This window comes from Harmonia axyridis, chromosome 3 (genome assembly GCF_914767665.1).
Source record: "Harmonia axyridis chromosome 3, icHarAxyr1.1, whole genome shotgun sequence".
In the NCBI taxonomy this organism is placed as follows: Eukaryota; Metazoa; Arthropoda; class Insecta; order Coleoptera; family Coccinellidae; genus Harmonia; species Harmonia axyridis.
The window spans coordinates 51,598,902-51,623,587 of record NC_059503.1 but is presented as its reverse complement, the minus strand read 5'-3'; the positions used below and the strand labels follow the sequence as shown (position 1 = coordinate 51,623,587).

Genomic DNA, 24,686 nt, shown 5'->3' with positions numbered 1-24,686 from the left:
ACATTAGAACATCAAAAATCAATAAAATAAATCATCAATACACAGGTGATCAAGCAAGAAAAAATTAAGGAAAATGGATGATCATCACTTCACCTTAATTTTTTCTAATTTGTAATCTAATGTTTTCTATAATTGCTAAGCACTCAGTGCTTAGCAATTATTTGGAAGCAGATGTTCAGACAGAAAAAGATTTCTAAATATGGATGAATTATCAAGTACCTACATATTTCTTCAATTTTTTGTTATACATTTTATAATTATTAATCTGAAGAGATCTCATGTCAACAGGCAGAATTTTGTACATTTTTGGCAACAAGTAAAGCAAGAACCATTGATTCGCGTTTCTATTGAAAAGTGGTACCTATCTCTAGATTTTGTAATTAATTTCCTCTAGTTTTATAATCGTAGGGTGATAACGCCAATAATATGAAGAAAAAGGACAAAGGTTTCTTTTTTCCTAGCAATCCTAAAATGAATTTAATTTCTTGCACATCAGGTTTGAATTTGTGGGTTTCTTGTTAATGAATCAGTATTTCCCTTATGTTTTTATCAACATTTTTCAAAGAATTCAATTTTGATCTCTAGGAGGAAGACCCCAATAACTCAATTTTAATTTTTTGAATTCTACAGGGTTGACTTCTGTTAGGGCGACAGCCTATATCAGCCTAGGACAGCAGTTTGGCTAGCGAATAATGCCGGATTTGAACTCTCCTAGGTTTATTATTGGAAACAATAAAGGCAGAAAACCGACACAATCTGTACTCACGTCTCTTTCTAGATCTAGAATCTCCACCTCCTATCAGAGAACTCCCTGAACACTTCGTTTCGCGCCAAACCCACCGCACACACACTATTCATATCCTGATCATGAAAATCTCAGAAAATCACCACGATAAACCGACAACAGAATGCCGGTGAGATTTTCGACGGTCCTCGAAGGCGTTCTGTATGATTATGGAGATCGAGGAGGCTGATGAATATCGGTTCGACAGTCTCGACAGTTGAACGTCAACGTTCACGGTCGACTTGAGCGTTTCTTGGTCATTATTTCTGACCTGGTCTCCACCTATGTCTGGCACACGACAAAATGATCGGATCATTTTGTCTAACGATATACAAATTATATGTTCATGTGTCAGATTGAAAGTTTGCAGCACCAGGTTGCTATGTTGAATTGTGTGTCTTGGGTGTAACAGTTTGCATTATACCTATCCTTCGAATAAATATTTTCAATAAAAACACTGCAAATTTCAAACTTCAGAAATTTTAGTAGATGTGTTACATGTTTATTATATTTGTTAAATCGTATGCTATTCAATATTTGGTATTTAGCAAATTCATGAATTACTATTCAGGGCCACCGCTGGGAATACCGGTATAACGGACATTTTGCCGGGGCGCCAAATTGTAGGGTCGCAAAGTCAGTTAATAAAACAAGACATACTTTTTGACATAAAAATTTTTTCTTGGTGAAAATACCACTCTTTGTAGTAAAACGAGAAATTTCTTATTGAGTTCATTAATTGGCTATAAAAATTTCAAATCCCAGTTATTTCCGTAATAAAAAAAACAAAATATTAAACACATCGCTATTCACCTTCAAATACATTATATCATAAAAGCACATAACACCAATAAACTCTTTAAAAAATACTACTATTAATGAAGTATGTAAAGTTCACAAACATAACTGTCAGTAATTACATTAAATAGGTATACCTGTAGATAAATAGACATAGGTAATCCGTTCACGTAATTTATATACTAACTGACAAAGAAACTGCAACACCCAGAAGGAGCTGTTTAAATTTTAATTTTTTTTTTTTTGTGAAACATAGATAGTATAGGTAGCAAGGAGTAAATTATTGAAATTTGGAGAAAAAAACGAAGGGTTTACAATTTTTTTTAATAATGTCTATACACTCCCCAACACGTCTCGGCATTGATGCAATAAGAAGGTCTATTTCTTCTTGAGGTATACTATCCCAAGCTACCTGTACTTTATGTCTCAGAGCCGCCAAAGTCCGTGGGGGCAGGGGTGAATTTCAAAGCCTTCTACCCTTTAGTTTCACATATGGGTCGATTCAAAAAAGTTTAAACTAACTCTGGCAACGTGCGGTCGGGCATTATCTTGCTAAACTATTGGATTCTCGAGCCGGTTAAGGTAAGAGAGAACATATGGCTCTACTATTTCTTGAAGGTAACGCAACGCTGTCATGTTACCTCGAATAAAGACTAAAGATGACCTACTTGCATGAGCAATACCACCCCATACCTACTGTCCGGTGTACATGACGCTCAACATCAAACTGAGGTTCACGTCTTTCTCCCAGACGTCGTCTAACCCTTCCAATATGATGGTCGAAGCCACCATGTGCACCCAAGAAGAATCGAGATTCATCAGAAAAGACGACCTCATGCCATTCCACATTCCAATGTTGACGTTTTCTGCACCACTAATCGTTGCCGGCGATGCTCAACCGTTAAAGGTAACACAAGATGGGGTCGGTAATGTTGCAGTCCAAAAGACCTTATCCGGCGGTAAACCGTTCGGACAGTTGGAGGATGGCCTTGTTCTTTTAACCACTCATCAGCCAAAGATCGAGTTGTCGCAAATCGGTGTCTAATGGCCATAAGTCTTAGACGTCGATCTTGAACTTCATTTATGCCCCTTCGACGTTCGGTTCCTACTCTTCTTCGATTTTGGGCATTATCAAACCACTCTTGACGACATCTCATAACAGTAGTTGGATTTCTGTTCGTACGGTTAGCGATTTCTCGAAATGACAACCCCGCCTCCCATAGATCATTAATTCGACCTTTTTCAAATTCACTTAGCTGGCGATAAATTACATGCAAACATGCTCTAGGTATTTCAACAACAACTAAACATCGTCTTTGGATCTTCTCGAACAGCTGGTTTGTTGTAAAATTCAAAAAAAAATGCAAAAAACGACTACAATATTAAAATAACAAAAATTGTTTACATGAAAAAGATTAACGATTTTTTTCTCCAAATTCAATCATTCCTCCTTACTCCTTGCTATATCTATGTTTTACCAAAAAAAAAATTTAAATTGAAACAACTGCTTCTGATGGTGTTGCAGTTTCTTTGTCAGTTAGTATAATTGAGTAGATATCGCAGCAGTTTGAATCTCACATTCTTATACTTTCTGATGACTATAATTGTAACTTTGATTGCACTACTACATCTTGAAGAAAATAGCTGAACGATTATTTATTATTATTTGTAACAGAGTCGTTGCGGCTCAGTTAGCCTTCTGGGAACTGCGACCAAATTGATCTTTTGTTCTTAACACTACCTATTCATACAAACCCAAGGAGGTCGTCGATACTATTAACGAAACCGACAACATCCTTAGGAGGGTTGCTGTTACCTAGTGAGTATCCAGGACTGACTTTACCATTTGAATGATTCTTAGGCCAGTCAACCCCGAATATTTGCACACTATGTGTTCGGCTGTTTCTACCTCCTTTCCACAGAGCCTGCAAATCTCATCTGCCGACTTAGCCATGAAATGAAACGAAATGATTTATTCATCCTCTTTGACACAAAGTGTATAGGACAAGTCTAAAAATAGATATATACAATGCAAAGATTAAATCTACATCAAGTTCGTATCTATCAAATATTCGTTTACAGTGTTATAGGCTTTTTTCGCCAATATTTCTTTCACCGTTTTCCCAAACTCTCCTCCATTTAGTACCCTCACCCTCTGTGGTAAATGATTGTATAGTATTATGCCTTTATAAATAATGGATGACCTTTTTTTTTTGTGGTACAAAATATACTTGCACAGGGGCAGTGTCCTCTCAGCCACCATTACCCAAAGATCAGCTCGTGGCAGCTTCAACAGCTTCCAGCCGGTGAAAGCACCACAACTTTCTTTGCCTGAGCAAGACCAGGGTGTTCCTGCAGAGGGTTATTCTATTTTCCACCTTCCAGGCATTGTTGCCTTATATTGGTATTTTCCAAGCCCTCAGCAAGACTCAGGGTCTTGCCGGGTTTTAACCTTGATGGTCTATTCACAAGTTCATCGGCATTTTCATTTCCTTCAATACTAAAATGCCTGGTACTTATAGTAGAGTTATTTTATTGCTTCTGGAGTTGCTTTATGGTATTACGACACTCCCATGTCAGCAGAGACTCCTGGCTATGTGATTCCAGGAACCTCATGTTGTACGATAAAAACAGTAATAAAGTAATTGAAATCAGAGAATAAATGAAATACTAGTTGAATTAATGAAGGTTTGTTTGAAATTGAATCTTCTTAGGTAATAAGTAGACACAAATATTTTTTGGATTTCTTGAGAGATATCAAGTATCCAAAAACTGTAGTAATGGCGTAGAAATAATAAAAAGAGTAATCTGAGTAATTATTTATTCCTAATATTTTCAACAATATGGTTTGCAATGAACTCTTTAGTGTTGTATTTTTTGCTTTCAAATTCTTATCTGATGCATTTCAAACCATTTAGGGTATTAACATAGTTCCTCACATAGAAACAACCAAATATGATGCTTTTGTATTTTGTTGTCAATTCCTAGTTTTTTTCATGTTAGAATCTTGAGTGCATATAATAATCAATTGCTGTTGAGAATGCTGCAAAACCAGCAGCTCCAATGATGCCTGCTTTCACACCAGCTGTATAAAATTAGAATAATTAATATTGAGAACTAAAATAAATAGAAAAATTTCACTAAACATGAGCCATAACGAACCAATTTTGAACTTTCAATGTTTTTTCAAACATTTGAACTAGTGACATAGAAAATAGGACATACAGTAATGATAAATTTATTACAACAATTCTCTCAGGGAATTAATTCAAATTTCCCAAAAATCCAACCGTCGAAAAAAATGGGAAAAATTAATGTGTTACACATCCACAACGTCTTATGCATTCAGAAACAACTTTACAATATTTTAGTGTCAGAAAATTCAATATTTCTAAAACCCCCTTCATTGGCATTAGTTGCATTTTTCCATAATTCTTAACTACTGCTCCTCAAGACGTCTCACAAAAAAAAAATAAATGGACTCACAAATATTACCAAAAAGAAACAGCACAAATCAGACAATTTGGCAATCCACAAAACACATCTGCTTAATTTACATAACTCACCTCGCAAACCAATCAAGCCTCCTGTCACACCACCAGCGTATGTGCCATTTTTCCAATCTGATTTGCCTCTTACCTTGAAGAGATTAAATTTTAAACTTTTATTAAGAAAAGTATTTTTTAAACTTATTCAGCTACTTACAGTTTCTATACAACATTCTACAGATGAAAAGAGGGCCCCTATAAGGGCAAAATTCTTGGCATAACTTAAGGTGGTAGTTTTCATTTCTCTAAAAACCTGACGAGCAGTTTGGTTCTCTACATCTGTAGCAGTAGGACCTACGCTTGAAGAAAATAGACCTATGGCAGCACCCAAACCATATCCTATAAGAATGATAGTGTAGAAGGAAGCCATCAATAAAACCTATAGTCGAAGTACAAACCCATAACACAACTCATCATACATTTGAATGGGCAACTTTCAAGAAATGCTTCCATCATTTTCTCTTCATTGGTTTTTATTTGTACTGGTCCCAATGTTCTAGGTATGATGATGTTTTCTCGAAAACGAAAATTGTTTCCCACGAAATATTTAGTCAAATAAGACCATTCATCAGAAGATAATTCACGTTTTTTTTCTGAGTTCATTATGGAGGAATTTTATTCTAAGGATCGTTAAGTCTTGATCTCTTTAGCATTAGAGTAAAAAACAAACAAATATTTGTAGCTCCTTGTAGCTTCCTTGAATTTACAGTTGTATGTATTTCCCGGAATGATAAAATGTATGCATTTTATTGCACAAGTTTTATTTATACAGTATCAGAGATCTCACTGATCACTGATCTCAGTACGGTATGTTTTTGTTTATTTTAAAGGTTATGAAAGGATTTTTTAAGGTTAAAGCACAGATATGTCTTGTTTCAGTTTTTGTTTGCAGAAGAGCACGAATGTTGTGTTTTAACCAGAATGAATGGTTCAAAATCTGGTGCAAATTTTGTGATGATAGTTATTCATTTTCATATGTTCTGATTTCTCTATGGAATCTGTTAATAGTTAAAAATTTATAAAAATCGATAAAATTATAATATAAGAAGAAATTACATTTTCGGGTCAACTGCCCTTTTTTGATGGAAAAAACTTTTGCAGATTTCAAAAAACCTTAAAAATTATTTATGATTAAAGAATGCAGAATAAATGAAAATAAAATTTTCATCACTCATTTTCGAGCTGTATGTGTTTTTGAGTAACCACTTGAATTTGATCATTTTCATTTTTCTTATAAATGAAAAACAAAAGATTGTTCATAATGTTTCCATGAATTGCATCAAACAATTTGAATTTAGGGTATAATATAGCTCTATAAAGTATAAGTATACTCTTGAAACATCTCATTTTGATTCCTTTCACTTTAAATTTTGATAGAAACATTTATTGATTTACATTTGTTTCCGATTCATGTCGGTACTCCTATTGAATTGAATGAATCACGTGAAACGAAAAGAACATCATTTTTCATTTCTGAGAGTATTCGGAAGCGTGTTATAGAAATCTGCATCTGCAATTCATAATAAAAAAATTGCGCAATCTCAATCTTGGATTCTCTTTTATAAAGCCACTTATTGATTTTTATCCCAGAAAGTAGGGGAGGAAATGTTTCTATGTGCAATTCAGCAAAGATTAAACAATGTCACGTACATCAATAAAACACCCTGAAATTATGCAAATATATCCAAATCTTCCCCTACAACATTAAATGTACACTCTCATTCAGAATTCGACAAAACTATAAAGTAATGTTTAAAACAAACAGTTTATTTATAGACCAGTTCTCCCAGGTCGTACGTCAAGAACATAACGTTAAAAATAATTACAAACCTGAATAATTTCATTATAACTGGAAATTATTTCGTTTTCGTTTTGTGAATATCGAGAGTCGAGACGTCACTCGAATGTACCACGCCGGTCTCACCAATGGCGCCGAACTATATATAAATATTAAATATAGACAATGTTTACATGTTTAAGTTTAAACAAAAAGCAGTTTCGACACTTTGAATGCATCTACATTTTTAGGAAAAAAAATCAGGTGAGTACGTACGATACAATTATTCATCGAAAACTACCCCATGTTCTTCGAAAATTATCATTTCATCCCCTTTATTAACAAGTAAATATTTGCCGACGTTTCACTCTATCAAAGACATACGTCTCACCATATTTTCTTTTCAACCAACGTTCTTAGACTCGCGTTGTCGCTAACTTACGTCTGAGATAGTTTCAGCCTAGCAATATAATTATTTAAGAGATTTCTTTTACATTAACGTTTTTTATCGATTTTGGCGATTTGCAGCGGTCTCAGTGCGTTTTCGTGCTTTACATCAGGCGTTTAAGGTATTTTCCATCAATTGTCAATATAAATTTGGTGTTCTTTTTTATTTTTGCACGTAATATCGTAGTTATGATTAATATTATATTTTTTCTCCTTAAATAGGGGTAAGCAAAATGGCGTATAGTTTTTATGTAATTAGTTCGACTTCTCCTTTGCAAGTTAATAAGATCAATAGAATTCCTTGTGCAGTATTCTAGTGTTATATTCCTATAATATTTTTTTGAAAGAATGGCCAATTTTTTTATTTTCAAGAAGTGTGGGTTTCCTATTGTTCTCATCAAATGTATTTTAATTCATTTCTTTTTATGCATGATAATTCATAATTAAATATTATTTCATCTTGAGTTTTACTACCTTTACTTACATTAAGGTTATGTTGCGGTCTGTTCGTTTGTTTTGAAGATGTACTGCCCCCTGAAACCTTCAGTTTCCTTGGTATTATCAACTGTCAGTAAACATTTTAAAAAATCGGATAATGTCTCGAATATCTGAAATGTATCTATAGTTTTGAATTGTGAATTGAAAATTAGAACTCAATTAAAAATAAATTATTTTTTCGCTTTTTTTTGTGAAACCCCATAATCTTTCTTCAACCTGAAAAGCTAATACATTAGCAAACCGAAAAGTCTTACCAAGTTTTTATTCATTTCGTATTATATGCGTCACTATTGGATAATTTAAAGTTTTTTCACACGAAAATTTGCTATTATATAGACATATTTATTATTTTGCTATGCAAAAATCTAATCTAGATTTTGAGTCTCACTCTCATTCTAAATTAGGTAGTAGTTGGAATAAGAACTTCTGCTATTCAAATAATTCTGGTTTTGAAATCAAATGTATTATTTTTGTGCAATGTTGATTGTTAATATAAACAAAATTACTAGCCTTGAAAACAGGTATAATTTAATGTGAATAAGTCCTAATGATAAATAGATGTTTATAAAATTTTAATTGTGCTCAATTTGAATTTGACAAAAACAATTTATTATTCTAGAACTATTTTAACCCAATACCAAAGGATGTATACAAATATATAAATTTATTAATTTCTATTTAATTTCCAGTTTTGAAATAGCTTGATGTTTATTATCTGAAACAGAACCTAAATAAGATGGCATTATCTCTACCGCAACAGTTTTGTGTGAGATGGAACAGTTACCAGTCAAATCTCCAAAATGCCTTCCCAAAACTTCTCAACTCAGAGCATTTTGTGGATGTCACCTTGGCTTGTGAGAATGAAATGCTAAAATGTCACAAGGTGGTTTTATCAGCTTGTTCGACATATTTTGAAAAGTTGCTCCTACATAATCCCTGTCAGCACCCCATCATCTTCATGAAAGATATGAAGTAAGGAGAATTTATGAATAATAGTCAACTTGAATTCAATAAAATCTGAAAATTGTTATATTTATCCATCATCTTAAATATGTAGTTCATGAATTTCAAAATGTGTAGAATAAAAATTCCCTTTATTTGCAGATTTCATGAAATGCAGTCATTAATTGATTTTATGTATAAAGGTGAAGTTAATGTATCTCAAGATGATCTCCCATCCCTATTGAAATCAGCGGAAGCTCTACAAATAAGAGGGCTATGTGGTTCAGATCAAATCTTTGGACAACAAAATTTTGTCAAGACACAGGTATATATCCCGAATAAGCTAATTATACAGGGTGTTCCTAAATTGGTGGTACTCAGGAAAATGAGAGATTCCTTGGCTATTGGCTTTCAAACACTTCGTTTTCGAGACACAGGGGGATTTATTGTACTCCTACTTTTTTATGATGATTATACCAGTTTATCTAATCTTTATCAATCTTCGATACAGATTCGGTAAATAAGCACCAAAATTCATAATTAATTTATATATCACAGCTCACTTACTGGATCTTCATGATAATTTGGATATTCCTGAATATTACTAGAGCAATGTTTGAAATATTTTCTCGAAATCGATAGCAGATATGAAAAAATTACAAGAAACCAAAAAGTTTAGTAAGGGACCAAAGTTTCTTTTCACATTTTTCTGAACTATCAATGGTCCACCAAAAAAGTTCTGGAGGAAGGAAGCAGGCACTGTTCCAAAAAAAAGATATCACCACTTAAACTTGCATTCAAAATTAGCATATCACATGATGAAAACTAAATGGGAATGTCATTGCCAAATTTAAGTTAAATATCTTGTGAAGGAGATTTATAGAACTTTTTTTGAATTAACCAAGGAATTTCTCATTTTTAATTGTACCCCCAATTTAGGAACACCTTGTCCTATTCTGCTTTTGTCATATTTTCAAGGTGCGATTAAGAAAAATAACCAATTTGACAAAAGACTTCTTTTCAGTTGGCTAGAGCTTCGGCAGCTGTAGCTGCAGCTTCTTCACAAGCATCCTCTAGCACAATTCCAATAAACGAAAATGAAAAATCACAAAATCAGGATCATAATGTAAAATCAGAAAAAACAGATGAAATGGATTGTCATCAATCGGCATCCGAATCAGATTCTAACGATTGTTTACAAATAAGAGGTAAATGTATAACAACATAACATGATATTCTGTGAATAACATCACAGAGATTTATATGTTGAATTTCTAGAGGATAATGAAGTTAAGGAAGAACCGGAAGTGGATGAATCTTATTATGAGGGTGAATCTGAAATGTTGGATACAGAATTTATAGAAGGTGAAGGAATTATTAACACAGGAGGGGAAGACAAAACAACACCCATTACTGCAATGGCAAACGTTTCATGTCATTATGATGGCAACCCAGGTAATTTTATTAGGTTTATTGTTTTCATAATTAAATTTTTGAGCCAAAAAAAAAATGAGAAACAAATGAACAAAAAATCGTTCAATGGGTGTTCAAAATTGATAAAATTATTTCCGTAATTTCTTGAATCAAAACCAATAACATAAACAAATGGAACTAAAATCTAAATATCTTTAATCTTCTGTCAATGGCATTTACAACACCAACTTCAATTCTGCTAATCAAAATATTACTGAATGAGCCATTACCAGCTCAATTTAGATTTTCCACAGTTGCCCCGGATGTGAATATGTTCTGTACAAACTATACATTACTTTCTCAATGGTATTGACCATTTAACCCTTATTGGCACAGAGATCAGCGAAGATATTTTGCACGGGTGGCACAACAAATAAAAGTTCATAATTACTTATGTTTTTGTATTTATTTAGGAAGAAATATGAATATATAATGAAAAATCAATGTAAATTTTTTTCCAAAAAAATCGTGGGACCCTATAGGAGGTGGTACATATAGTGTACCACTATGCCTGAAAGATAGAAATGAAAGTTACTTGTCGAATTATTTACGATGAGTAATTTTACCTTTGAGTGGAAATCCTGGAAGCATGTTCTCGTTTTGGACAAACACAAAGGAACTTTACAAATTGTACAGGTCCATTCAGTTCTCACTTGATTAATTTTTGTGCTGCATACTGCGCATCTTCTTCTGGTGCCTCTTCCAGGTTGATGTGCTGAACTGTCAAGTCTGACTTCTATGGATACTTGCGGTTTATGCTTCTTAATTTCTAATGGACTGTTGTCTCGTTTTCTTTTTAATGAGACAATCATCTCTGCTACTAATCCATCTATAACTCTTCTCCTAAAATCTTTATGTGTGATTTCTTCGCCGCTCAAGAGATATAAAATATAAGATTTCACGACGGCAACATCTACAAAATGGAAAAAAATACTATTCCTCCATAAGCTCAGCATGGGTTAGTCCTTTCAATGTGAATGGCAAATATTCCATTGTATCTGGAATAATAGTTCATGACCAACCCTTATATACGTACGGCGCAGTGGTACATATAAAGTACCACTACATTCTAGACAAAATATTGAGAAAATTTAAATATACTTACTTGATGAAAACTATTCTTGAAGCTTATAGGATAAACACACTCAACAAATAAATTCAAATGAAAAAAAGACGGTACTTGTTCACAAAAAAATTGGTTTGCATATAAACGTGTACTATCCTGCAAATGCGTCGCAGAAACTAACGTTTGATAAAAGGGATGTTTACGTTTGCGCACAAGATATGCGTATTATGCATATATGCACGCGATGCATTAGGTGGTATACTTTTAAAGCTTCCGTGCCGTATCAAATTTGCGATAAAATGAGTGGTATGTTATATGGACCACTGTGCTGCGCTTGTTCGGGAAAAGGTGGTACAATTTTTGTACCACTGTTCCAGTAAGGGTTAAATGGTAAAATGGAAAAAGTAATGTAATATTGGAAAAAAGTTTCAGGTTCTTCGGCTAAGCGAATAAGAAGAACAGATGAAGAACTGAGAAGGGCGGCAGAGTGTATAACAAGGGGCCAAACGTTCCAGAATGTGAGCGATCAGTTTAGCATACCAATCTCCACGATACGTTTTTATATGGCCAGAAAAGGAATATTACCAAGGCGTAAAAGAGGACGGGCATGTTCTGGTTCGGTTCATGTCAATCTTCCTGTTAATAATTCGGGTTATAATTCAAACTTGTACTCTACAGCACCGAACCACCTTTCACCTGGTAACACTAGTCCAGTAGGTCCACCTTACCATATTGTACATTATAAATTATCTCAGCTGGGAGTATCTAAATTGAAATGAAACGATCTCTTTCCAGGTTGCTAGACCCCAGATTTTGTATAAATATATGAATCCTAGGAATGATTTGTCATTTTTGAAGTCGAATGCATCAAGATAAAGTGGCCAAGAATTGACCAGAAAGCAATTTCAACAATGAAGTCAAGAATATGTGTATTATTTCAATGCGAATTTTAAAAGTGGTCCACAAGCATTCAGGTTTGACTTTGAATGAAGAGATTTTTATGAATCTACACTAATTTTATTTGAAACTGAAATAAGGGGACTTTTTCTCTATTACCGACAGAAGGTAATGTAGATCCCAAATATATTTGACTGAAAGGCAATTTGTGAAAATTGTCTATTATGAGCTATTTAAACTCATGGACTATTCAAACTAACTCCTAGTGAGTTTCTTAATTCCTAAGTTAAGAAACTTGTGAGTTTCTTAACTCTTAAGTTAAGGAACTTGACTAATGTATGTATTTAAGTTTCAGGAACTCATATTTTTTAAATTGTTTAAAATTGCTAATGATATACCGAAATGAAGGTTATTTATCAAAAAGTTCAATTCAGATAAAGCAGACAATAAACAAAATACCAGGCAGGAAATTCTTGAAACGACAGTCATTCCTAATGCAAATGAACCTTCTTTTTAAAACTTCTAAAGAATTGGAACTTACTTTTCTTAGGTATAGATTGAAACTTTGATTCTAAGAAAATTTCAGTTTTATGAGAATGTTGAAACATAAACTATTTATTTTTTTTTACGATCCAAATGAATATTTCATTTTCACTTAGATTAAGATAATTTATTTTCACGTTTTTATGACATGTTACATCTAATTTAAATGATTTTTTTTCTTGGTTTTATCTTGCCATGTAATTTATTTAACAAAGAATTATTTCCCATTATTTATTTAATCGATCTTTAGCGGGTTATTCTGAGTAGTGTCCGTAAAGATGAGGACTGTTCAGAACACTATACACAGATATTGAGACTGATTTTTAATTGTAGCAGGTGGAGTTGTTCAGGTTTTCTTTGATATTATTTTAAGTTTAAGTATATCATCAAGACAGTATTTAAGGAATTCCCAGTATCATACCCATACCAAAATCAATGTAAATAAATATTCATCAAAGTATCGTAGGGGATATGTGTTGTATGCTTTTCGCTCGTGTGATGATGTGAGGAATCATTTAGCAGATTTTGATCATATTATTCTTGGAGTTACCTGAAAATCTAGCAGATGAACTGGGGAAATGATATATCCTATTTGAATCAGTCGAGGAGTTATCTATTCTATTTTGGTAATTTTGGATTGCCAAAGCAACTTTCTTGTACATTGTATTGACTTAATTTGATATATTTGAATTTTTTTGTCTTCAATCAGTAATATGATGTGGTTTAGGTAAAATGTAGGTAATACAAAATTATAGTACTATAATTAAGTCATAAGTAGTAGAAGAATTCACTGAATCAATTCTAGTCCAAATAATATATGAAAAACTCAATTGATTTTTGAATTGCAGTTTCTTAATATGTAAAATAATTAAAAATATCAAACACCATGGATTTGCAGAAAAAGTTCACAGCTTTCAGTTGAAATAATATTTCAGTTAATATAGCCTTCCAAAATATCAATAGTGCCATGAAAGTCAAATGACAAAGTGCCTCTCATATCTACAATTTTATTTCAAACAATGAAATGCAGTATTATAATTTATGAAATCATATTTGGACAAAACTCACAAAAGATTTTATTCATTGATCTCAGAAAACATAATCCTCCAAAAAAAAAAATCAGTGTAGGTACGAAAAATTTATGTCTATATTTAGGTGAATGTCCCTTAAAGTTTAGGATTGTGTTGATTTAATCAAAATGTATTTTTTCGAAATAATTCTTACTTCCTCTATAAAAACAAGTACCTACATCCATGTGTAAAGTGCCATCTTAATATATTTTTCTAGTTTAATAGAAAGCTTAAGTATTGTGAAATTAGACATAATTGTATACAGTATTTGGTCTTAATATAAAAGTATTATATAAAATTTGATTTGTATTGATTTTCTAAGGAATAACTATATTTTTGGAATTCATGTTTATATAGTTTGGGTCCATTCAGTTTATTATTTCCAATGGTAAATCTTTGGAATATTTTGAAGAAAAAAAAATTTTAAACTTTCTCTGAAACATTTCAGAAAGTGCAGCATTCGCATTGCGAAACCTATTGGATCAGACATCTTAAAAATATATAGAACAAATTTTAACCGAAATTATCATGTTAGAGCCAAAATTTTTCAACAGTCGACTATTAAGATTTGGAGAGAAGCAAACATATTTTTTGAGAAACTTTCAGAAAATTAAATGAGAATTCATTCAAGATTTCAGTTGTATTTCACAAATATTTCTGAGAAATACTTTTTTAAAAAAATGAACCTTAGTATTCAAGGGGTTCTAAGGTAATCTAAAACTCTTGATACTTGAAGAATCCTTTATTATCATTAACTAATCAATTAAAAAAAAATAAATAAGGATTAACACCAAACTCATAACTAACTATCGACTCGTACACCTTCAACACCTAATGTTGTAATTTTAACATCAAAACCGCTATTTGATAATTTTGCCAATATTTCATCCAGGTAATTCTGAGAAAAGCTTGGTGGAACAAGACAAGTTGAATAACCTCCACCTCCTGCACCGGTGAGTTTAGCTTTCAAACCATACTCTTTTAATATTCTGACGATTTCTTCCAAAGATGGATGAGATACACCAAGTATTCGTAGAAGGCTGTGATTGATTTCAGACAGTTCCTAAAATCAAGAATAACATTTCTAACATATAGATTAAAAAGTTATGTAATGTGATTGGAAAATTCGTTCACCTCCAACTTTTGAAAGGTAGTAGCAATCTCATCCTCATTGGAGTTGGATTTATTAAGAACATCTAATAATTCCAAAGCAGTTTTAGATATTTCATCCATTGTATTCAATAAGGCATTTCCAACATTATGAAACTTCTGAATGAAATCAGCAGCCTTGAGTACTAGAGACTTAGTATCTCGTGACACTCTGGTATTGATCAACAGCAATTTCAAAGGATAACTCATTGATTTTCTATTTGGAGGACATCCCTTCTTGAATGCAATCAAAGAACCATAGGTGCATATTGTGTTGTCGACACCTGAAAAGAAACACTTAATCCTTTAGTATCGGTGTTTTTCAATCAATGAGAAAAAGACAATTGTGTTATATTACAATATTAATATAATAATAAGAGAATTATATATTCATCAAAATATTCTGATGACTAAACAATTTAATTTAATTTTTTTCACCTGAAGGATTTCCATGATGTATCTTCTCTCCATAGAAACCCCAATTGGATATAGCCTTCAGTTCTTCCTCATTGAACATCGTGGTGTCAGAATCCAAAGTGAAAAGACATGGTGCATAAATATCCTTCGACAAGTTAACCCTGTTTCCGCTCCTTCTGGTAGCAAGCTTAATGTAATGGAGAAAACTGGCAACAAGACTTATCACAAAAGAAGCAGAACTACCTGTACCCCCTCCTATGGACAGTTGACTACTGACAGAAAAATGGAATGGACATAATTTCAAATTCAAGGAACTAAACATAGCGGTGAATAGGTACAAGAATGATACCAACGAGTTCTTCTGTACTTTATTCAAAGTGTCGTAATTTCCACTACCGGAGAGAAACCCTTCGATGTTCTTCAGATGAAGGTCATGATCTATTTTCTCCGGATTCTCTAAATTGAAACAGGATATGTCTGGATTTACTGGCAAAGGCTTCTCCAAAAGATTCTGAATTTCCTGGAAAATTTTTACATGTTACGACTGTTATGAGGAGAATTAGGTTGGCCAACCTTGAAATTAAAAGAATAATGGAGGTTTATGTCGGGAAAGTGCACTTCAATAACAGAAGCATCGTCAGAATATTCATTTTCCCTGAAAGTTCCAGAAGTTCGAAGTCCCAGACTAGCAGCTAAAGCTAATTTACCATAGACTACGGAATGTTCTCCATGGAGTATGACTTTACCTGGTGTAGATATGGTAAAAATAATACCTGAAATCAGTTTTAGAAATTGAGAAAATAGACAAATTAACACTATTTTTATTTACCATTGGACTTATTGATAAAATCTCCAGAAGATGGGGTGTTCAAAAATAGCGAGTCGATAGTTGAAGACATGGTTTTACTTCCCCTCTTTTTCCTTCAAATCCTCCCACTGATCGGGAGTATATGTTTTTGAGGAAAAAGCGTGAATGTTCTTAATTTCCTCGTTTAGGATTTTGTTGACCAATCTTGAATTAATATAAGGTGTATTTAGAAGAAATAACAGTGTAAATTTATTAATATGCATCACCTGTGTCTTTGCAACAGAGGTACTCCTTCAAATTTATCAGCCACAACTATGCAAGTTATATTTGCTCCACATCCACCAGAATCATCTCTGACTTCCTGAGGACAATCAATTACTTCAGTAAGAAACAATTCTTACTGAAAGAAATTGGTTAATTTCATACTCTCTGACAACAGAGAGTATGAAATTAACCAATTCTTTCAATTTAGAAAAAAAAATAGAATAGGAAGGTGAAATTAAATGATTTAGACTTTTTACTGGTAGAAGGACCTTTGCTTTAAAAATGCCAACTGTAAAGTTCTGATCAGATTTAATTCTCACATGATACCTGTAGAAATTTCAACTATTATTTTCTTTATGAGCATTGAATAACCTTTGAATATGTAAAACAATGAACTGCAATTATGATTTGACTTTAATTAAAAAGGCATAATAAGAGTCATTATATTACTCATTGTTAGTGATAACTTTGCACTTCATTAACACAATGTAAAATATTGCACTGATTAAGCAACTTGAAGAAGTTTTACATCCATTTTTATTTTAGCTAAGCACATGAGAAGTATCCAACTAAAAAATTAATTTATGAAGGTGAATAGAGAAAACTGTAAAATAACAACTCTCTTTATTTCTTTATAATTTATAACATAACAAAAAAACCAATATAATTCCAATAATGTGACATAATGTATTTTTAATCGATATGAATTAAATATAATACTCAATCCCCTTTCAGCTTTACATTTTCAATATCCCCAAAATCTTGCGGAATCTGGAGTTGCTTAAAATTGAAATACAAAAAGAAACCAATAAAATGGATGCAGCTATATGCAGATATTATCAGTGGAAATAAATCAGGGTACCTAGATGGAGGCTCCATGATCAAGTAAAATGTGAAAATTGAAATACATCCTATCAAAGAGGAGAACATACTAGAAAAAAATAATAAATTGGCTAAGAAGCAAGAATTTTGTTTCATTTCATTGCCCGATCTTAAAGTTGATAACTTATTTTCCTCTTTAGTATCTCTTATATCATCTTTTAAAATGTTTTGAATGAATTTAAGTTTAGGACACTGCTCATTAGAATTTTTGGTGATGCAATAGATGTACTTCATGCAAACAAAAAATGCTACACTGAAAAACATAAGTAAAGATACTGCAGCAACTAAAAGATCATCCTTGATAAATAAATGAAGCATACTGAAAACTGAAATAAACAGAAACCAAAAGCAAATGAAAGGATCTTCTGGTAGATAGAGCAAAACTGGCAATGCTACAACTAATATTGATTTCTCATGAACTTGATAAGAAAACAAGAAAAAAGCTAAAGAACTATTTATTAGAGCTAAAATAAACTTTCTAGAATTAGGCCTAGAAAACAAATCTATACTAGAAGGAAAAACTGCTGAAAGTGTTGTGAATAAACACAATTTTGTCAATTTGGAATGATCACAGGTTTTTAATTTATAAAAAACATTGAGAATACACCAAAAATTGGCCACTTTATCTTCAAATATTCCCCTATCAAAAGGAAATAGTCGATGTAAAACGAGCAAACCTGTTTTGAAATCAGAAATGAAAGGATACCAAATAAAATAAAATGCCAAAATAACAGTTATACCAATTTTGAACAAAGATATAACCCCACTGAGAGCTTTATGTCCTGGTTTTGGTATACATGTACTGAGTAGGTAAAAAAAAAATGGTAAGGAATGGTAAAGTTCCATCTGTTTATAATTGAGTGCCAAACAGAAAAAAATTGAAGCAAATATATATCTACGATGTATTAAACATATAATGGAAAAAGTTGTAAGCCCTAGAGAAACACAATTATACTGAAAATGTCCATGATCTATCAATATAATTCCTGGGTATAAAATACCCAAAATTGTTGACAGTGAGGCAGGTAACAACGACACTTGTTTCTTCAATTTGACACTGCTCATTTGAACACTTTGGTATACTTTAACACTGGTGAAATAAAAAATTACTAAAGAGGGGATGAACACAAGAGTATCACTAATTAAGACAGTCATTCTCATAAAAAGCTTTAAACCATCACTTTCATACCCTCTCGAGTTGTGAAGTGAAGTATAATTTGAACTTAAACAAGATGCTATTAATCCACACAAATACATGTGATAAGCTGTAAGAGGGGGGTAGTCAAGTCCCCAATATTGAAGATTATTATCAGAGGTGTTTCGGTACCAATCTTTAATAGGTAAATTTGTAGTTATTTCCATCCAATGTCTTTGTGCTTCGAAATCTCCATACATTGGTGGATTTCCTTGTCCCGAATGTGGATGGAGCATAGTTACAATTCGCAGAAGTATAGCGACCAGAATACCGAAGACAACCAACCAGTGGTTGCAAGATATTCTCAGCAAGAATTTTTCCACAGCCATTTTAAAATTTCAAGATAGATGTAGGAAGTTAGGTTAATTATCGACTTTAAATATGGAAATAACGCTGCTGAAAATAAACATAATCGATCATTTTCAAATAATTTTGAAAATCGCGCATTTCTCCAATATTTGTGTAAAGTAATTTTTCTCACTTACCACGTGGCTAGCTCTTAATTCATTTATTAATTTGGTTTTTATTTGCTCGGTGTCGACGACAGCAGTCATATTAACTGTAAAATATCTTGATAAATTTTCAAATCGAAAAGGGTTGGTTACTACTTGTCTAGGTATTTGTAAACAACGCTTAAATATGGTAGTCATGTAAAAATTTTACAGAGGCAACTTTGATTGCAGTTTTTCAATCGTTTGTTCAAAATTCAATTATTTTCTTGATAAAATTAGATTCATTATTTCAATCATAGAATTCTATGATTGATATATTTTTCTTCTTGTGTCTTTTGTATTGTGCCAGGCTGGTCACCATCTAAACATCAAACAATTCAAATATCTTTTCAATTGTCAGATTTCACTTCTTCCAAGTTGACTTCTTTTATTTACATATTCAGTCCAAACATCAACTTTTGAAAGTTCATATATTCACAACAAAAAAAGAAAATGGGAAGGATATCATCGAACACAGACCCTTAAAACAGCATCATTTTTAGACAATTTTCAAGATAGTAGAAATAATTGAGACCTCAGTTGGTGAGGAGTTGAATTTTCATACGGAGAAGAAGGAAAAAAGCATAACAGCTTCAGAACATATAATAAGTTCTCTAATGCGATAAAGTTATTGATGTGATTCTGTCAGTGAAATCGTGATTTCCTCAACAAAAAGCAATCTGAAATCTGCGATTTCCAAATTTTTCGTTCACAAATTTAATAATAATAATAATAATAACTGATCTTTATTGATATGTTATCAACAGGCCATCGACCAAAGTCCTTCAGCCCATATTGGGTTGAAATACATTTCTAAATATCTACAAAAAAAAAAAAAAAACATGAGTACTTTAGGAATTTAAGTAACTTCTTAATTTTTGGAGTAAAGTGCAAGTTGGAAATTTTCTGCGTGGGTTATCTGCTGGTTCGTCGTGCATGAGATCACTTATATCGTCCAATTCTTCTAGCCTATGTATGAATTTATTGTTGAGTTTCTCAATGCGCCCTCTTGGTTGGCGCCCTTCTACCTTGGTTCTGCTATATAAAAGGTGATTTGGGGGATTGTGCAGTCGGTTGTTTGGATGTCTCATTTTGGTTATTGCTCGAAGGGATGTTGTTTCAGCAACCTTCAATCTCCACTTTGAAAACCATGATGTGATGTTATTAACATGCTCTTGAAGATTTTTCATGCAGTCTTTCAATGTTTTCCCATGTGAAATTGCTAAAGTGTCATCTGCATATTGTAGTATATATTGTTGGGTATTATGGATTGTGGGAATGTCACTGCAATATATGTTATATAGAAGAGGAGAGAGTGGGGATCCTTGAGGTGTACCCTGCATGGGAGTGAAGAAGTTAGATTCTGAGTCGCCAATTTTTATTTTCAATCTTCTATGCTTTAGGTATGAACCTATTATATGGATAAGATATGATGGTGTGTCTTTCTTGAACAATTTGTATAGTAAACCCTTTATCCACATGCTGTCAAATGCTTTATTAGTGTCCATACATACTGCTGCAGTTTTCCTATTGTTTAATTGTGCATTTTGTAGATTTGAGAAGAAAATTGTGAGGGGGTGAACTGTTGCTTTCTTTCTGCGGAAACCAAATTGCTATTTGGGAATGAAATATTTGAAGTGTTCCTCAAGTTTAGCTTTAATTATTTTCTCTAATAGCTTTCCTAGTACTGGCAAGAGTGTTATGGGCCTATAGTTTTCTACTTTTTTATGATCTTTATTAGTTTTTGCTATTAGAATGATGGTACCAGTTTTCCATATTTCTGGAAAGGTTTGGTTATTCAGACACCATTCATATATCTTCATTATGTGTTCGTGTATGTGTTGGTTCAATTGTTTGACGATACTCCATGGAATATTATCTGTCCCTGGCGCACTATTTTTGGTATTATGTAGGATTTCATAGTACGTGGCTTCCTCAATTTGCTCTGATTCCCTTTCCCGCTCGTTATTGTTGAAGTAATCAAAATAACAAGTTTCTACGATTCTTTCTGTTTCATTATCAAAGTTAATGTCATTGTCATATTGATATGCCTGTTTGAAGTGTTCTGCAAAGATGTTCGCCTTTTCTTCATCTGATTTGTACTCTCTATTGTTGGCTAGAATAGTAGGTATCTTGTGAAATTTCTTGTACTTGGAGAGTTTGTTTATTTGTCTGTAGAAATTTTTCCCTTTGGCTTCTCTTATTGACTTACAAGCTTCCGTCCACCTATGACGTTTGTACTGCATGATCATTTTGTGTATACTAGTATTGTATTCATTCAGTTTGGTTTTGAAATTAGGATTAGGGCAGTTCCTGTATTCTCTATACAATTTCCGTTTATTCTTGATCATATTCACAATAAAAGGTGGTAAAACGTGGAGAAATGGATGGTGTTTTGTCGTAGGTGTATATTTCAGGATACATTCTGAGAGTTTGTTATTGAATAATGTGATGTAATCTTCATTCATATTTGTTTGTTTGTGAGAGTTTATAAAGTTGTTCATCTCTTCATTCACTTTATCAATCTTACATTTCTTAAATTGTAAAGTTTTTCTTTCTACAGTCTCTTCAGTTATAGTATCCAAGTCTAACGTAATCAGCATTGCTAAGTGATCAGAACCCAGATCTGGTACAAGTAGTATGTCTTTGATGTTATTTTCCAGATTTGAGGAGTAAAGTAATAAGTCTGGTGTACTGTCCGGGTTATTGTCCATTAAAAACGTTGGAGGCGTAATTAATTTTTTGAAGGTACCATTTTGAAGAAATTTATTTATTTGTTTGTTTTTTGTTTGGTTGGGGTTGAAGTCTCCTATTATTATTGAATATTTATACAGAGCTGCTTTCGTAAATATAGTTTCCTCAATTTTTGAGTGTGGATGAATATATATTAAAAATATGTGTAATTTATCTTCTTTGAAAGGGATTGTGAAATGCAATGTTTCATTGAAATTGTTATTCAGTGCAGGAGAATTGTTCTTACCCATTTTTAAACCGGGATGGCACTGTACAATGCTACCTCCACGTGTATTATCAACTGTGTGACCCACCCGATGTATGACGTCCCAGTCTCTGTATGCGATGTTATGATCTTTTTTTATTTTGGCTTCTACAGACATTGCACATTGTATCTCGTTCTCTTCTATGAAATTATTAATCAGGTATTTTTTTGGTGTATAACTATTAATGTTATTGTAGAGGATTTTAATTTTCGAGTTGAACTTGCCGGTTAATATTATTGTCTACTGGTTCTGTTGGCGAGGGTTCGTTAGGATCCTCCACATCAAACATAAGTATATATATTCGGTTGCCTGAAAAGACTGCCGTAGTATCGATTTTATATTGTGAGAGGAATCTTCTTTTCAGTTTGTCTAGAAGTTCATCTCTGTTGGTGTTTTTGGGTTTGTTCAACTTTCTGGTGTATGTGTTAATGATATCGTCATGGATAGTGAGAGGAGCATGAATTCTGTTGCTTTTTTTGTGTAAATCTTCTATTTCTCTGGTTTTTTTGTTGAGAGTTCCTATGGTAACGTTTGGTATGCCTTCGATGGGTTTTTTGGGGTGTTTGGGACATTTGGTTGACCATGCAAGATGTTCCTCAGAACCGCATGCACTACATTTTGGTGCAAGATTTGTTTTGCATTGTGTTGTTTTGTGATTGCCATTACATTTGTTACATTTTACTTGTTGGGTGCATTTTTCTGTAATATGATCAAATTGGCAGCATTTGCTGCATGGAACAGGCATGGGTTCAGGTGGATGGCTTGTGTATACCAAGTAGTGTCTATTTTTGAAGAACAATCCATCATTGAGAAGTTTTTCAGATGTTGTAGCTTCACCTGTGATTATTCTTATATAAGTTGTGGGTGTATTAAATGCTCTAGAAGTGATTCTTCTGCAGAATCTGTGTTTCAAGTTCAGTTCATTCAGGTGTTGACTGATTTCTTCATCCTTTATATTTTTTTCAACACCTGTTATTATTACTGAGAAAGATTGTTGTGGTTCTGTTCTCACTTTTCCCTGGATGTAGGGTTTAGTTTCTTTGTGTCCTGAAATGACTTTTTCATTTTTCATTTCTTCCAACACTTTTATTAATTTCTCTTTCTCATTATTGGATTTGATTAGGTAACCTAATTTAGTTTTTATAACAATATCTGTGGAATTAGGAAATTTTTTGTTCCACTCATCTGCCATTTTAATCCTGTCTGTTATTAGGTTTTCGTCTACCGCGAGATAGAAAAGATGTTTGTATTCTGCTTTGCTTATTTCAAGCATTCTTGTTGAGTAATTCTTTATGTTTGTTTTGATATTTGTGTTTGTATGTGATCCGGCCTGGAGGCCATCCTGGCGGGTATGGGGACCTTTAGAAGTAGAAGCGATTTGTGTGGTGTTGATTGTTTCTGTTTCCATATGCACGATTTCGTCGTTATCTTGAATCTTCTTTTGTGGTTCCATATGTGGTATTTCTCTTTCAGGAGTTTTGTTATCATTCACTTTTTTGTTGTCGGTTTTTTCCATACCTTTCTTTTTCCGTTTTCTATTTTTAGGTTTCTTAAATGAAGGATCGTCGTCCGTTGAATCTTCGGTACTTTTCTGCGATGTTTTTGAAGTTGGATCGGACATTTTAGCGAAAAATGCCTCGAAATCCGATGCGCTGAATGAGTTTGCACGTGAAATTTTAATTAAATTCGTTTTCCGCCTTTTAAATAATAATCTGATACTTTATCAATATGCATGTGCTCCGGATGGGATCTTGCACTGCACTGACAAATTTAATTTCAGGTCATTTTATATTTTTATTGTCTGGGGGTGGGTAATTACATCCCTCCCACCCTATATCTACGCTCTTAGGTACCACTTAAAACTTATAATAGTTATAATTGCTATGAGGCATACTGATACATTCTTTGCTAATTTAAATGAAAATAGTAGAATTTTCGTTTTTTAAAATCAGCCATTTTAACGATTCATTTATCATAAAGTTCTTCATTTGTAACCGTATGTATGTAATATAAAGAAATAAAGGTATGTTTAAAAATGTATAAGTTTATGATTTCCTCATCATCATTGGAGTTAACGCCATCATCATTTTCTTGAGTTGATATTTAGTGTTCCTTATTATCAAGGAAATGAATTCCTCATCATAGTCCGAATCTGAACCGTCGTCGAAAGAATCACTTGAATCTGAAATGAAAAACATTGACTATTTCATTGATTCTGAGGAATTTCTTACCTTGACTGCTACTTTCTTCTGTATATTCTTCTATTCCTTCCAATATTGCTTCAACATCATTTCCATTTTCTTTGTTTATTTCGAATTCACCTTCACTGTCAATACTGCAACCTGTGCTACAACAATCATCTCGTTTAGATTCAACGAGAAAATCATCATCTATTAATTGTTCATAAGTTGAAGAACCAGAACCTGAAATTATTATTTGTTCATCGTAGCTGTTACTTTCATTGTCTCCCTCGTAAAAAGGATCGGACACTTCATTGAAACTATCATCAGAAGTTTCATCAGTACCACTAAAATATTCTGATTCTGTTTCACTCAGATTAAAATCATCTTTAAACACCATATTAATTTGTTGTCTGATTTGATGTAAAAAATCAAATAGACGTTTTTAGTTTTCATGC

The 24,686-nt window shown here is 32.8% G+C and overlaps 5 protein-coding genes across 12 annotated transcripts in view; 1 reads left to right on the top strand and 4 right to left on the bottom strand.

The window, feature by feature from the left end:
• The window catches only part of LOC123674488 (protein I'm not dead yet-like), a 70,044-nt gene extending 69,037 nt beyond the window's left edge, over positions 1 to 1,007 (bottom strand). Inside the window, exon 1 of the mRNA XM_045609375.1 lies at positions 767 to 1,007. The gene's annotated coding sequence lies outside the window, so the exon portion shown is untranslated. The remainder of the gene's footprint in view (positions 1 to 766) is intronic.
• A 3,382-nt stretch (positions 1,008 to 4,389) lies between these two features.
• LOC123676974 (mitochondrial import inner membrane translocase subunit Tim22) lies at positions 4,390 to 6,017 on the bottom strand. The gene is made up of 4 exons (XM_045613335.1): positions 5,529 to 6,017; positions 5,288 to 5,469; positions 5,149 to 5,221; positions 4,390 to 4,667 (listed from the first exon to the last, which is right to left on the bottom strand). The coding sequence occupies exons 1-4, from the start codon at positions 5,731 to 5,733 to the stop codon at positions 4,582 to 4,584; spliced, it is 546 nt and encodes a 181-aa protein (XP_045469291.1). The 5' UTR covers positions 5,734 to 6,017; the 3' UTR covers positions 4,390 to 4,581.
• Positions 6,018 to 6,974: 957 nt separating this feature from the next.
• Positions 6,975 to 17,358, top strand: LOC123676972 (zinc finger protein 131-like). 4 transcript variants are annotated; one of them, XR_006747027.1, is made up of 9 exons: positions 6,979 to 7,171; positions 8,542 to 8,824; positions 8,957 to 9,119; positions 9,819 to 10,002; positions 10,073 to 10,249; positions 11,760 to 12,046; positions 12,129 to 12,398; positions 17,028 to 17,071; positions 17,217 to 17,358. XR_006747027.1 is itself a non-coding variant. In XM_045613333.1 (7 exons), the coding sequence occupies exons 2-7, from the start codon at positions 8,589 to 8,591 to the stop codon at positions 12,207 to 12,209; spliced, it is 1,122 nt and encodes a 373-aa protein (XP_045469289.1). In that variant the 5' UTR covers positions 6,975 to 7,171; positions 8,542 to 8,588; the 3' UTR covers positions 12,210 to 14,141. The 4 variants fall into 4 exon arrangements, 3 of the variants coding, with proteins under 3 accessions (XP_045469289.1, XP_045469287.1, XP_045469288.1); XM_045613333.1 differs by lacking the exons at positions 17,028 to 17,071; positions 17,217 to 17,358 and having other exon boundaries at positions 6,975 to 7,171; positions 11,766 to 12,046; positions 12,129 to 14,141; XM_045613331.1 differs by lacking the exons at positions 17,028 to 17,071; positions 17,217 to 17,358 and having other exon boundaries at positions 12,129 to 14,141.
• LOC123676973 lies at positions 10,590 to 11,727 on the bottom strand. The gene is made up of 2 exons (XM_045613334.1): positions 10,834 to 11,727; positions 10,590 to 10,778 (listed from the first exon to the last, which is right to left on the bottom strand). The coding sequence occupies exons 1-2, from the start codon at positions 11,221 to 11,223 to the stop codon at positions 10,773 to 10,775; spliced, it is 396 nt and encodes a 131-aa protein (XP_045469290.1). The 5' UTR covers positions 11,224 to 11,727; the 3' UTR covers positions 10,590 to 10,772.
• LOC123676971 (dolichyl pyrophosphate Man9GlcNAc2 alpha-1,3-glucosyltransferase) lies at positions 14,571 to 24,676 on the bottom strand. 5 transcript variants are annotated; one of them, XM_045613330.1, is made up of 7 exons: positions 19,044 to 19,303; positions 16,484 to 16,578; positions 16,239 to 16,421; positions 15,983 to 16,182; positions 15,431 to 15,929; positions 14,978 to 15,276; positions 14,571 to 14,906 (listed from the first exon to the last, which is right to left on the bottom strand). In XM_045613330.1, the coding sequence occupies exons 3-7, from the start codon at positions 16,306 to 16,308 to the stop codon at positions 14,646 to 14,648; spliced, it is 1,329 nt and encodes a 442-aa protein (XP_045469286.1). In that variant the 5' UTR covers positions 16,309 to 16,421; positions 16,484 to 16,578; positions 19,044 to 19,303; the 3' UTR covers positions 14,571 to 14,645. The 5 variants fall into 4 exon arrangements, 3 of the variants coding, with proteins under 3 accessions (XP_045469286.1, XP_045469285.1, XP_045469283.1); XR_006747025.1 differs by lacking the exons at positions 14,571 to 14,906; positions 14,978 to 15,276; positions 15,431 to 15,929; positions 15,983 to 16,182 and adding an exon at positions 24,280 to 24,676 and having other exon boundaries at positions 16,396 to 16,578; positions 19,044 to 24,230; XM_045613329.1 differs by lacking the exons at positions 14,571 to 14,906; positions 14,978 to 15,276; positions 15,431 to 15,929; ... (1 more) ...; positions 16,239 to 16,421; positions 16,484 to 16,578 and adding an exon at positions 17,091 to 18,951 and having other exon boundaries at positions 19,044 to 19,365.
• Positions 24,677 to 24,686: the final 10 nt, after the last annotated feature.

Bases quoted from the DNA above. Each gene is read 5' to 3' on its own strand.
- LOC123676973 (XM_045613334.1), bottom strand. From the start codon at position 11,223: ATGCTGAGCTTATGGAGGAATAGTATTTTTTTCCATTTTGTAGATGTT.
- LOC123676974 (XM_045613335.1), bottom strand. From the start codon at position 5,733: ATGAACTCAGAAAAAAAACGTGAATTATCTTCTGATGAATGGTCTTAT. The intron at 5,470-5,528 runs GTTTGTACTTCG...TCATTCTTATAG, and splicing joins TATGATGAGTTGTGTTATGG to GATATGGTTTGGGTGCTGCC. The intron at 4,668-5,148 runs GTGAGTTATGTA...AATTTTATACAG, and splicing joins AGGCTTGATTGGTTTGCGAG to CTGGTGTGAAAGCAGGCATC.
- LOC123676971 (XM_045613329.1), bottom strand. From the start codon at position 18,887: ATGGCTGTGGAAAAATTCTTGCTGAGAATATCTTGCAACCACTGGTTG.
- LOC123676972 (XM_045613331.1), top strand. From the start codon at position 8,589: ATGGCATTATCTCTACCGCAACAGTTTTGTGTGAGATGGAACAGTTAC. The intron at 8,825-8,956 runs GTAAGGAGAATT...CTTTATTTGCAG, and splicing joins ATCTTCATGAAAGATATGAA to ATTTCATGAAATGCAGTCAT. The intron at 9,120-9,818 runs GTATATATCCCG...ACTTCTTTTCAG, and splicing joins AAAATTTTGTCAAGACACAG to TTGGCTAGAGCTTCGGCAGC.